At 52.4% G+C, this 13087-nt stretch overlaps 1 protein-coding gene across 1 annotated transcript in view; it reads left to right on the forward strand.

The window, feature by feature from the left end:
- Positions 1 to 13087, forward strand: part of SLIT1 (slit guidance ligand 1) — a 163068-nt gene that overhangs the window by 14202 nt on the left and 135779 nt on the right. Inside the window, 2 exon segments of the mRNA XM_040624555.1 lie at positions 6819 to 6890; positions 8953 to 9024. Coding sequence (XP_040480489.1) covers positions 6819 to 6890; positions 8953 to 9024 — 144 coding nt within the window.

Consider the following 13087-nt stretch of genomic DNA (forward strand, 5'->3'; position numbering starts at 1 on the left):
GTTCTCCCTTCAGACTCTGCAGGCACTCATCGCCGCGGATTTGGCCAGCAGAGGACTTCGGGGGACAGAGCCAAGAGGCACAGCGCCCAGCCCAGAGGCCTGTCTTGGCCCCAGTCAGAGCTCTGTGTTTCCTTGTTTGGCCATCCTGCAGGAAGGGATTTGGAGGGTGGCCTGAGCCTCCCCGCTGCTGTTGCAGCCTTGGGGCGTTGTGGGAAGGTTCTGGTCCCTTAGGGAACTAGTACAGAAGTGGTGGAGCTCTAGGGCAAGAAATGTTCGTGAGGCATGTGGGACCCCCTAGAACACACCGCGAGGGACCCGGGCTGTTTATTCCTGCAGCACTTGGAGAGCCGAGGGTTCGTGCTTTCAGTGTATCCCCAAACACCCAGGTACTGGGGGTCCGCTTTTTGTTTCCTGAGAGGATTCGAGGAATCCTTGTGTGTTTTTTGTTTTTATCTTGGTAACTTTGCTTCAGAGGATTTTCTCCAAAATCTTCTACCACTGAGGCTTTTCTTTCAGGCGAGGACCACACAGGAGCTGATGGAAATCAGGGCCATCTGCCACTGGGGTGCATTTCCTCCTGGGGGAGAAGGATGGACGCACACTCCTCACTGTTGCAAGAGAGAGAACTGCCATAGGCCACCTTCACCGGGCTTTCCCATCCCGGGGCCTGCGGAGCGTGGGCAGCTGCCAGCCCCTCCCTGCTCAGTGCGGCCCTGGGCCCCAGCACCAGCCTGAGCCGTGCCTGGGGCACCAGCTTGAGCCGAGCTGGTGGAGCCGTATCCATGAGGGAAGCTGAGGCAGTAGTTGGAGTAGTGCCCTAATTGCAGCAGGTGAAACTGATGCAGAGGGCACGTGTGTGTGCTTGTGTGCCAGGCATTGCTCTCTGCGTTTCAGAAATATTAAGTCACTGGGTGGCTCAGTCGGTTAAGCGTTTGACTCTTGGTTTTTCGGCTCTGGTCATGATCTCGGGGTCTTGAGATCAAGCCCTGTTTCGGGCTCCGCGCTCAGTGGGGAGGCTGCTTGAGATTCTCTCTCCCTCTCCCTCTGCCCGGCCCTCTCTGAAATAAATATTAAGTCATTCACACCTCACCACACCTCTAAGAGGTGGGTACTACCATTATCCTTCTTGTGTAAATGGGGAAACTGAGGCACAGAGAATTTAAGCTACATGCCCAAGGTTACACAGCTAGTGATGGTGGAGCAGGAATTTGAAGCTGGACAGTTGGGCTCCAAAGGCTAAGCTCTTAGCCACTAGGAACACACGAGGCTCAGCCGACTGGGGACCCCCGATATTGTTGCTTAGGCAGAGGACATGGTCTTAGTGCAGGGCCCCAGGGTTACCTACCCAAAGCCTCCAAGTTGTTTTTCATGAGCACTTGGGGTGAGGGGTGGGCTCGACAGAGTCATTGGTAGGAGGTATCATGATGGGGGGAGGGCAAGAACATGGAATCATACCGGCCTGGGTTTGATCCTAGCCCTACCCCTAGTGTGGCCCTGGGCAATCGCTTCATCAGTTCTGTGCCTTAGTTTCCTCCTCAGCAAGGTAGAGAGAACAGGACTGGACTCACTGGTGAGGGCGGTGTGAGATGAAGCGTGCTTGGAGTTAGGCTCCAAGCCTGCCCACTGTGGGCGCCCAGCAGGGGGGAGTGGCGGACGTGGGCGCTGGCACAAGAGCCTCAGGGAGCCTGGGGAGCTCTGGATAGGGGTTCTTCCTGGAAACCAGGCCTGGCACCCCCCTGGAGGCCCACCCTATTTGGCTGCTCTGGCTGCAAAGGTCTTAAGGTCACAGCAGCTTCTCCCAGCTTCTTTGCTCCCAGACGGCTTGCTGGGGGCGGGGGGTGTCTCCATGGCAATACTCAAGGACCACCTGTTGGAGGAATCATGTTGGAGAAAAATGACCTCCTTGCCTCATTCCATCATCCTCTGCTGAGGGCTTGAGGGGAAGTGGTTGGCCCACGTTGGAAACTCGATTCTGGTGGGCTTTCCTGCTGATGGGGCGAGGGTGGGCTGCCCAGTGGAGGTCATGCTCTGGGCCCAAGTGGCGATAATGCATCCTTAGCAGCAGCCCTCAGACCTGGGTGCCTGATCCGAGCTGCTGCTGCCTCCCAGCCTGCCTCCAGAGGGCGCTGCCCTGAGAGGAGGCCCTTAGCTCCTGGGTTAGAGAGCAACGCTGATGGGGGAGGCAGGGGGCTGGGTGGGCTTGGGTGTCCGTGGACATTCTTGTCCGGAAGCAGAGGGCCTCCTGAGAGAGAGGCTGTATTTGCCCCATCGTTCGCCTGCCTGTCCCAGATTTTTTCTTGTGTGGAGGTGGGGTGGGGTGCCAGAAGCAAGGGGGTGGGGCCACCTGATGTTGGGCTAAGGAACAGGTCTGGAGCCTGAGCAGGGGGGCTGGTGCCAAAGGGTAAGAGGAGAGGCATGTGACTATGATGTCACCAGAAGTCCTTGCGAGACCCCCCCGCCCCCCGCCCCACCTCGTGGGAATTCCATTCTCAGGGATTCCTGACTTCTATGTTGGGCCCTGCCTTGTTCAGATAAGTCTTAACATTTTCCTTTGCCTCAGTTTTGTTGCCTGTGAAATGAACAATTATTGAAGTCAATTGTCTTATAAACCATGGTTGCCACGAGAAAGAATGAGGCAGTTATTCTAAAATTCACCAGGTTTTTCATGACTTTTGGCTGAGTAATACCAGATCTAGGAAAGTATTCCTCCCAAATGCCCACCAAGCTTTGTGCAGTGCCGTTGCTAATTGAACGATATCAAAACAGCCCAGGTGTCCAGTAGCCAGGGTTCAAGGAATACCCCAGTAACTTGGTATATTCAAATGCAGGGGTAATTGATGGCCATTCAAAAATGATCAGTGGGGAACAAACAGGGTATAACATTGTGGAAGGAGTGCGTACCATGTATGTCTCACTCATCCCCATACCTTTAGAACCTTGCAAAATGCTTTGCAAACAGTAAGTCTTCAATCAGTATTTATTAAAGTATTTCAACTATAAAAATCGTATCCAAAGAAAACAGGCTTGGAAGAAACTATTCCAGAATATTAACAGGGGTTATTTCTGGGTGATGAATTTATGTGTGATTTTAATTTTTTTCTTTATTCTTCAGAAAATTGAAAAAAATTCAACAATGTGCATGTATTACTCTTGTTTTTAATTATTTTATTATTATTTTCTTTAGAGAGAGAGCAGGCATGGGTGGGGGGGAGAGGGAGTGGGGAGAGAGAACCCCAAGAACTCCATGCCCAGCACAGAGCCTGACCAGGGGCCTGATCCCAGGACCTTGAGATCATGACCTGAGCCAAAATCGAGAGCCAGACACCCAACCGACTGAGCCATCCAGTTGCCCTGTATTACTCTTATTTTAATTTTAATTTAATTTAATTTTTTTTTAGAATTCTTTTTTTTTAAACTTTTTTAAAAAGATTTTATTTATTTATTTGACAGAGAGACAGCCAGTGAGAGAGGAAACACAAGCAGGAGGAGTGGGAGAGAAAGAAGCAGGCTCCCAGCGGAAGAGCCTGATGTGGGGCTCGATCCCAGAATGCTGGGATCACGCCCTGAGCCGAAAGCAGACGCTTAATGACTGAGCCACCCAGGCGCCCCTTCTCTTATTTTTAAATGCAATAACTTGACTGTTATGTTGGCTTATAAAAATATAGATGTAAATTGAAAAATTCAAGCAAGGGCGCCTGGGTGGCTCAGATGATTGGGCATCTGCCTTTGGCTTAGGTCATGATTTCGGGGTCCTGGGATTGGGTTCCACGTTGGGCTCCCTGCTCAGCGGGGAGTCTGCTTCTCCCTTTCCCTCTGCTTCTCCCCCTCTGCTCGTGTGCTTCCTCTCTCTTTCTCTCAAATGGATAAATAAAATATTTATTTGTTTTTTAAGGTTTTATTTATTTATTTGACAGAGAGAGAGAGACACAGTGAGAGAGGGAATACAAGCAATGGGAGTGGGAGAGGGAGAAGCAGGCTTCTCGCTGAGCAGGGAGCCCGATGTGGGGCCCGATCCCAGGACCCCGGGACCACTATCTGAGCTGAAGGCAGATGTTTAACGACTGAGCCACCCAGGTGCCCCTAAATAAAATCTTCAAAAAAAAATTCAAGCAGTGCAGAAAAGTATCAAAAAGAAACTAAAACCACCATTTAACAGTTATGGGCATTAATATGTGGCAGATAGCCCCCAGGGAGCTCGCTTTGCGCACATACCAGGATGGACATGTGTGTAGCTTTTACGAGCGGGCTCATAGAATACAAGCTGTCTTGTAACCCTTATACCACAAACTATATCATGGACATCTTACCCTGTTAGTACAAGCTGATTTGTACCCTTTTATTTATTTTTATTTTTTAAAGATTCTATTTATTTATTTGTCAGAGAGAGAGAGAGAGCACAAGCAGGGGGAGCGGCAGGCAGGGGAGAAGCAGCAGGGAGGACCCTGGGATCATGACCTGAGCTGAAGGCAGACGCTTAACTGACTAAGCCACCGAGGCGTCCCTGATTTGTACCCTTTTAAAAGGCTCTGTAGTATCTGGTTTCCCAGATGCGCTGGAAGGTCAACTAAATGCTGCTCTGCTGATGTCCATTTACGTTTAGCGTTTTTGCTCTTGTCATCAGTGCCGATATATCATTATGATAAAAAAATTGAAACCAAAAATTCCTTGTGGTTTTGGGTTTGGGGGTGAAAGGAAACCAGCCCTGCTTGCAGAGGGAACCCATTTGAAGCTCTTGTTGAGGATGTTCTCGATGCTGGAAGCACGATTGTGAACAGAAGGAGTAGGTTGGGGCGTGGTGCAGGGGAGGCTCAGAGGTGGCTGTTTCGGGGAAGAATATTTAGTCCAAGAAAAAGACCCTCACATTGAAAAGAGCCTGTCTCACGTGGAGAGGGCCTCTCACAGCATCTAGGGTGGGAAGTGGCTCAGTCTGGGCTCTCATCAGGGGCCCCGTTACCTTGGAGAGGCCTCAAGCCCCTCTGAGAGATCCTGTTTGAAAAGAGATGTGGAGGGAATGAGTTTTTCCAGCTGCTGCTCAGGCTCAGGAGACAGGCTCAGGGGAAGGCAGAGGGAGTGATGGGTTGAATGCGTTATCCGCTTGTCCCCGGCCCGGCCTGCTGGAAGAAGCCTGGGCCCTCGGATCAGATGGCCGTGTCCACTCTGCTCTGTCATGTAGCAGCTGGTGACCTCTGGAAGACACCTGACCTCTCTGAGGCACAATGTCCTCGTCTGTAAGATAGGCGCTCTCACTACTTTCCAGCCCCTCATGAGGTGGTCCGTAGAGCCTGGGTTCTGGAGTCTGTGGAAACTAAAATATGGGGTTTTAGGGGTGCAGCTCTAGAACATCGTCTAGGCCAAACACACTTCCTACATGCTTACAGGGGAGGGACCTTGCTGTTTTCAAAGTAGCTGGGATTTGGGTTGACCAGGTTGGTGAGCGAGGAAGCTGGGCTGCAGGGGAGTAGGGTGTGTGTGTGTGTGTGTGTGTGTGTGTGTGTGTGCGCGCATGTGCGTTGGGATGGGGGTAGTTAGGTTGTTGCCAAGCACAGGAGTGACTGTGACGTGGTGAGAAAGAGGAGGAGGTGGCGTGGATGTGAACACAGAGCTGCCACAGGGAGACAGATTAGATGCGGAGGTGACAGCTGGGTGTGGGGCTAGGGCCGATTGAGATTCTGCTGTGTGTGGCTCAGTGGAAGAACTTCCTGGGGAGTGCTGTAGCTGCCTCCTGGAAGGACCTGCTTTTCTGAGGCTGCACGAGCTCCCTGTGAAGAGAAGTGGCCTGGCAGAGGCGAGTGAGCTTCCCTGGGAGGCTCAGCAGGGGCCAGATGGCCTCTCCGGTGGGCTCCATGTCCAAGGTGCCCAGGTCATGGCTGGAGAGGGCCAAGGAGGAACACATGTAACCTTGGAAGGGAGGAGGGGCCAGAGGCTGGGGTAGAATGGGGAGAGGAGCCACTGCAGCTCAGGCCTGGCCCTGGGATCCAGCCAGTGGGCCCTCTCCCTTCCTCTACCCTGCCCTCTTTCCCCTCGATGCAGGACTGACCTCGTGGTAGGCTCTTGCCTGCAGGCCTCCTTGGCTCCCTGTCTTCCTCTGCTTGCTTGTGATTTGGACTTGCAGTCCCCCAATGCTGCTTCCCATAGCTCCTGATCCCCCGCCTGTCTCCTCCCTCAGCCCCCAGATACTCTGGGATGCTCTTTCTTGGAATGTCCACTCCGTCCCTCTCACTGGGCACATCTGCCTTGTCTTTTAGGCCTCAGCTTGAGTCCCATGTCCTCAGTCTCCTTAAAATGCGTGGCCCACCCTGCTCTCTCGTGTTCTGACTCTGGACAGCTTGTAGGAGCCTATGCCACCAGATGATAGCGTTGCTCTCTGCAAGGGGGCCCTTTCCCAGCACAGGCCATGCTCTGTACTTGTTTAGGCCCCATGCTAACCCACTGAGATAGTCACAGTTATTATCCCCACTTTATAGATGGGGGATCCACCTGAATGACCTCCCTTCGGCTAGTTTCCAAAATCTTCCCTGCGTGAATTTCTTGTCTCTGTAATCAGCCTGAGCTCTTTCTGGGCAAAAACCAGGACTTTGGCTCCCACAGCTCTCCCAGCAGCGAGCCTGTGCCCCGTGCATTTCCCTGGCTGCAAGGATGGGCCCCGGCTTGTTGGGCCTTGACATAGACGTGGGGGTCCCAGGGCTTGGCTGGGACACACCCAGCCCCATTGGTGAGAGGACAGGCTGGAGTTCAGTGGACCGGGAGTGTGGAGCTGAGCCCTGACGTGGGGGCCCGCCCTGGGCCTCTCACCATTTTGTTCTTCTTTCCTCCACCAGGGAACTCAACGGGAACAACATCACTCGGATCCACAAAAACGACTTCGTGGGGCTCAAGCAGCTGCGGGTGCTGTGAGTACGGGCCCCTGCTTATCACCGCCCTCCTGCCCCCCCCAGGCAATGGCCCCGTGGGTCCCCTGGCTGTGGGTCGTAGTGTTGTAGGCCAGCACGGCCTCTCCCTGGGGAGTCAGGCTTCAGCTGAGCAGCCGCTGCCGTGCACAGGCCTGAGGAGGTGGGCGTAGCGCGGAAACCAGCGCTCGCCGCCTGGCAGGACCTGGGCTGGACGATGGGGCGTCTTATCCTGGGATGAGGGCAGACCGGGTGACCGTGAGGAAGCTTTAGGTCTCTGGCTTGGTCTGCTGGGGCTGCCCTCACAAAAGACCACAGACTGGCTGGCTTAAAGACAGAAATGTATTGTCTCACAGTTCTTGAGGCTAGAAGACTGCGATCAAGGTGTCATCCAGGTTGTTCATAGTGAGGCCTCTCTTCTTGGCCACGTTCTTGCTGTGACCTCACATGGCCTTTCCTCTGTGTGTGCACAGAGTGAGGTCTCTGGTGTCTCTTCTTCTTCTTATAAGGATACCAGTCCTATCAGACTAGGACCCTACCATTTTGACGTCATTAGGCCTTGATTACCTCCCTATAAGCTCCATCTCCAAATCATGCTGGGGGTTAGGGCTTCTGTGTATGAATTATGGGAAATGCATTCCAGTCCATGACAGTCTGCATAGTTCTTTTGACTCTGTGCCTCAGAAAGACTCCCCAGTGAGGCTACAGCCCCCCTGACTTGAGAGGGTAGGTGAGTGGGGGCAGTTGAGGACAGAAGTGGCTCTCCTCGGGTGCCTGACAGTGGCAGATATCAGAGTGACAGGCGTGGCTCTATTGGGGTTGGCCACTAGCCAGCAAAGGAGCCATCAGTAGCATTTCCCTTGTCGAGCTGGGTAGGGGTGAGGAGTGAGGAGGGGAAGGGGTGGATCCCTTCATCTCTTCCTCCTCTGCGGCTCTCAGACACATGCATGCATTCTGATGCATTCAACATTAGACAATCATAGGGTCCTCACCCCCCTACTCCCAGGGTAGTGCAAGGGTCCTCGGGCCTGAGTTCTTTCAGAACTACTTTGGCGCTCTGAGGGTCTTTGGTGGGGCTGGGGACCTTGTGGTCTCCATCTTCTCTGGGGTCATAGCTGTCAGTCACTGGGCAGGGGTCTCTGCTGCTCCAGAACCCACTGACCTTTGAGTCCTTCCCAGGCTCCAGGAATCTCTTCTGAGTCTGGGAAAACCCTCCTTCCCTCCTGGCATCCCTCACCCACTCTGTCCTCCAGCATGAGCTCCTCAACAGCTCAGGCTTTTGGAAACAAGGTGGAGGAAGAGAAGTGTGTGGTAGCAGCTTCTGCCCCTTGCCCTCCCCCAAACCTCCTCTGAGGTCCACATAGGACCCCAAGCCACCTGCTTAGGACTGGACTGGGGAAAATGCAGGGAGAAAAGTATACGTGACGATCTCAAAAGATACCATGCAACCAGCAAATGCCCGCCAGCCGGATGTTCTGGGCCATGGGGAGCGTTGGCGGTGAGGAGGTGCGGTCTCATGGAGCCAGGTGGTGGAGCTGGCAGCAAATGGGGCCAGGGGGTGTAGGGGTGCAGGGAGAGGGGGTGTTGTCTGCCAACTGCAGAGTATGTTTGCTGCGTGTGTGGGCTTTGCCCAGTTGGCACAGGCTCCCCTCCCCCTGCTACTGGCCCATCCCCCGGCTCTGCCCCTTGGACATGCGCCCTCTGGGCCGAAGGAGGGCAGGGGCGCCGGAAGCCCGGAGTTACCCCTGCTGCCTGGGTCCCGGCTTCCTGGAACAAGGATGCCTTTGGAGCCCCGGCCTGGTGCCCTGGTGCCCTGTGGCCCCGGTGGCTGCAGAGGGGTCCACGCAGGCTCAGGGGTTGGAAATGTATCTTGCTGTCAGGCCTGGGGGTGCTGAGGATACCTGTTGGGAATTTGCAAGGTTGGGGGGCAGCTTTGTCAGCTCAGGCCAGGCCCTGGGTCTGTGTGTATCTTGGGTCCTGCTCCTGGTTCATTTCCTGGTGCCAGCTGTTGCTAGGAGTCCTTGTGCAACATCTTTTAGCTGTCCTTGTCTCTTTGCTTCCCCAGGCAGCTGATGGAGAACCAGATTGGAGTGGTGGAGCGGGGGGCTTTTGACGACATGAAGGAGCTGGAGCGGCTGTGAGTATCTGTGGGCGTAGGCTCAGGGCGGTGGGGTAGCGCTGAGGGGACATGACAGCTGAGTCTGGCAGCAAGGGCAGGGTGCAGGGAGAGGACAGCATGCCCCACCTGCCTCCCTCTGGCTGGTAGGAGCCAGGGGCAGCCACAGCCAGGGAAGCGGTCATGGCATCATCACAGGGTGTGACAGTGAGGACAAAGCTGGAGGGTGTCTGCACCCCACACTCTAAATGCAACTCTCGGCGTCTGGGTGGCTCAGTCGTTAAGCGTCTGCCTTTGGCTCAGGGCGTGATCCCGGTGTTCTGGGATCGAGCCCCACATCAGGCTCCTCCGCTAGGAGCCTGCTTCTTCTTCTCCCACTCCCCCTGCTTGTGTTCCCTCTCTCGCTGGCTGTCTCTCTCTGTCAAATAAATAAATAAAATCTTAAAAAAAAAATGTTAGAATACCTCTAAATGCAACTCTCTTTGTTGTTTTTCCTTGATAACAAATTATGGCAAAAACCCCACGCAGTACAGAGGAAGTGAAATTGCTTCCTCTAACCTCCTAGCCCAGGCATGACTACTGTCCATCCTCCCGTTCGTGTGGCTGTGTGGAAGAATTGGTGTGCCAAGGGGACTGTCGGGGAGACCCAGCGGCCACCTGAGACGCTGGGTCTTGGGTGTTCAGGGCCACAGCACAGAAGCTGGAAGGTGGAGATATTTCTGACTTACATGATTTCTCCAAACCAGAGCTTGGTTTTCAAATGGGTCATGATCAAGTTTTGCATTTCAGGTTGGCAATGATGAAAAAAAAAAAAAAAAAAGGAATGTGGTGTGAGTGGAGGGGGGATGGACACACATTCATGGGGGTGGGTGGACGCACACTCACGGGGGTCACTGGTCTCACTGTTTTGCTTTGGTTTGGCTCTCAAGAGGTGCCAAGAGTCCTAGAGTTCCTGCCCTCTAAACCAGAAAGTCCCTTTTATTTTAAGGCAGTAATCAGAGACGTGGCTAAAAATGTGTATACAGGATATTCTTTGCACATCATTTAAATAGCACAACGACAACAAAAATGGACAAAGCCATTTTGGTGGAGACGTAGGGTATCAAGTCACATTTTTGAAGAACAGTTAAGGCCATTGGAATGTGCTTACAATAACGCATTAAATGAAAAAGGCAGGGAGTGATGTTATGTAAATCACATCAACTTATATGTATATAGAGCACAGGAGGGCGAAAGTAATTGGGAAGATTAACTCTCATTGCACTGAGTGGTGGGATATCAGATAACTTTAATTTTACTCTTTGTGCTTATCTTTTTTATGGATTTTCTTACAATGAGTTTATAATTATAATTATAGCTACAGTTGATTGCCTTACTCTATGCCAGGCACCAGGATAAGCTCTTTGCCCTACAATATCTCATTTAATCCTTAAAACAACGCTGTGGTCAGTGGTATTTTACAGATGAGAAACAGAGGTGCACTGAAGTTCAGGCACTTGGTGATTAAGTGTAATTAAGTGCAGAAGAGGGGATTAGAACCTGGATCATTTTGCCTCTGAAGCCTGAGCTCTTAATGACTATGACCTAATACCTCACTTTTCTCTTTTACTTCAAAGAAAGTAAGGTATTAAAGAAAGGGAGAAGAATATGGTTGTCTTCTTGCCTTCCTGCAGCCTGGAAGAAAATCAAGGTGGTCTTTTCTTTTGCGTTCTTCATCCTGGCCTAGGAGTGAGCGATAAGGAGCCTGCAGCGAGAATGGATGATGAATGCCGTGTTTGTTTTTTTCAAAGGCTCAGAACGAAGTACACATTCATGACCCGATGCGGACCTGGACCGAACCCCTGCAGCTCCGCTCTGGTGCTGCCAAGCTCTGCAGGAGGAAGGATGGTGGGCGGGGGGCCGACACATGGTGGGGGTGGGAGGCAGGGCCCTCCTTTTTGAGTCACGACTTGTCACTGCAGACTTTGTCCCTTCTGTCCTGTTCCCGTTCCTTTCTTCAGGGCTGGGTCCCCCGCAAGTTCACAGCAGGCGGTTTTTCTTGGGAGGGTGTGACTGCCGTGTCCCCGGGGATGTCTGGTGCTCACTGCGGACAGCTGGCACCCTCTCTTCTGACTTGGTGGAGACCTGTGGTGATCCATCAATCATACAAGTTGAATAAAGCGGGCAGTCATAAACACCGCACATACTCTAAACATTCAATTTTTTAAAAAAGATTTTATTTATTTATTTGATAGACAGCCAGCGAGAGAGGGAACATAAGCAGGGGAGTGGGAGAGGAAGAAGCAGGCTCCCAGGGGAGGAGCCTGATGTGGGGCTCTATCCCAGAACTCTGGGATCACGCCCTGAGCCGAAGGCAGGCGCTTAATGACTGAGCCACCCAGGCGCCCCTAAACATTCCATTTTAAGCGCAAACATGGAAGTGAGCATTTATTGACCTTCTTCCCCCACCTTCCACCCCCTCCCCAAGGCTTTTCTTCTTAGTATGACACTGGAGTTCTGTATTGTTTTCCTCACCTACACTACACACAAATTACTTGCTTAAGATTTTTGGTTTTGGTTTCTTTAAGATGGAGTGAGATGTTTAAAAGACCCTTAGAAGCAATCTGGGTGAAGAATTCCGAGTTTTGTTTCCTTCCTTCCTTCCTTCCTTCCTTCCTTCCTTCCTTCCTTCCTTCCTTCCTTCCTTTATATGAGAGAGAGAGAGAACAGAAGTAGGGGAGAGGGAAAAGCAGACTCCCCACTGAGCAGAGAGCCTGTAGCAAGGCTGGATCCCAGGACCCTGAGATCATGACCTGAGCTGAAGGCAGATGCTTAACCGACTGAGCCACCCAGGTGCCCCCCCCCCGAGTTTCTTTTGTCACCCTCCTGCCCCTGGCCCAATCTTTTACTTAATTCAACAGCCCTTTAATGAACAGCTTTTGGTTTATTGACTTTCTCCAAAGCATCCAATTTAGTTTTCACAGAGATGACTCTTTTCACAGGAGTATTTTGTTCGCTTCTGTCACAGTTAATTACATTCTATAATTATAAGCACCTCTGGCATAGGTAGGTTTGGGAGCAGACATAGCTGGTTCTTGTAAGCAGTTCCTGCAAGCTTGAGTATAGAAGTGGAAGTGTGCAGTCCTGCTGGCCATAAGGGTCGGCGTGCCGTGGGCACGGAGGGAGAGTGGCACGCTCAGCCACCCTGTGCTGGCCGAGGGGGGGCCAGTGTGCAATGCGGGGGAAAGGAGCTGTTCAGAACCCGGCTCTAGTACCTGGCCGTGACGAGGGTGGGTCCCTCACCTCTGGGCATCCCAGCTCCCTCAGCTATCACAGAGAGCTCAGCCAGGTCAATAAACGTCCTGAGCGCCTATTAAGAGCCAAGGCATGCGGCGAGATGGTAGAGGTAAAACTTGCCCTCGGGTTGTTGCGAGAAGAAGGCGCGAGGGTACGTGCGTGAATGTGAGCCCTTGTTGTCACACTCAAGAGAAAGAAACCCACCTGCGCCTTCCGCTTTCCCCTCGTCCCGGTGCCTGGCACGTGCCGAGGGCTAAGAAGGACTGGTCACCACTACAGCTGCCCCTGTTCTTAGTACCTGCAGCTCCTTCACCGTGCTAGGGCCCTCCTTTGCTGTTCTTTGATTTTCTGCTTTATACTGGCTATTGAATTTTTCCCCCCTCTGCAGTGTTTTCAGAAATTGAAGCTGGAAAAATGAGAAAGTCTTGGGGGAAAACAAAACAGAATGAAAACCAATGATTACCAGGCAGTGTAAATACAGGATTAATTTACTGGACAAGGTTAAGGAACTTGGGGTGATCTGATGTCCACTTCTGTTGCTTTAAGGATTATAGTGGTGGTCCCTTTTTTTTTCCAGGGCAGTGATGTGTTTCCCCAGGAGCCTGCCCTTTTGAGTTAACCTCTTCCAGCTGGTCTCCTTGTCTGCACCGTGCAGGAAAATGGTGCCTTTCTCTCATATCAGATGAAGGGTGACCTCCTAGGAGGTAACCACAGACGGGTTACCGTTGGCCACAGACAATTACGTTTCTTGCTCCCCCCTAGCACAAGAAGGCTTGTGTAGAATTGGTTTATGCTCGTCCCGCGCCGT

Source organism: Ursus maritimus, unplaced genomic scaffold (genome assembly GCF_017311325.1).
Source record: "Ursus maritimus isolate PB19 unplaced genomic scaffold, ASM1731132v1 scaffold_7, whole genome shotgun sequence".
In the NCBI taxonomy this organism is placed as follows: domain Eukaryota; kingdom Metazoa; phylum Chordata; class Mammalia; order Carnivora; family Ursidae; genus Ursus; species Ursus maritimus.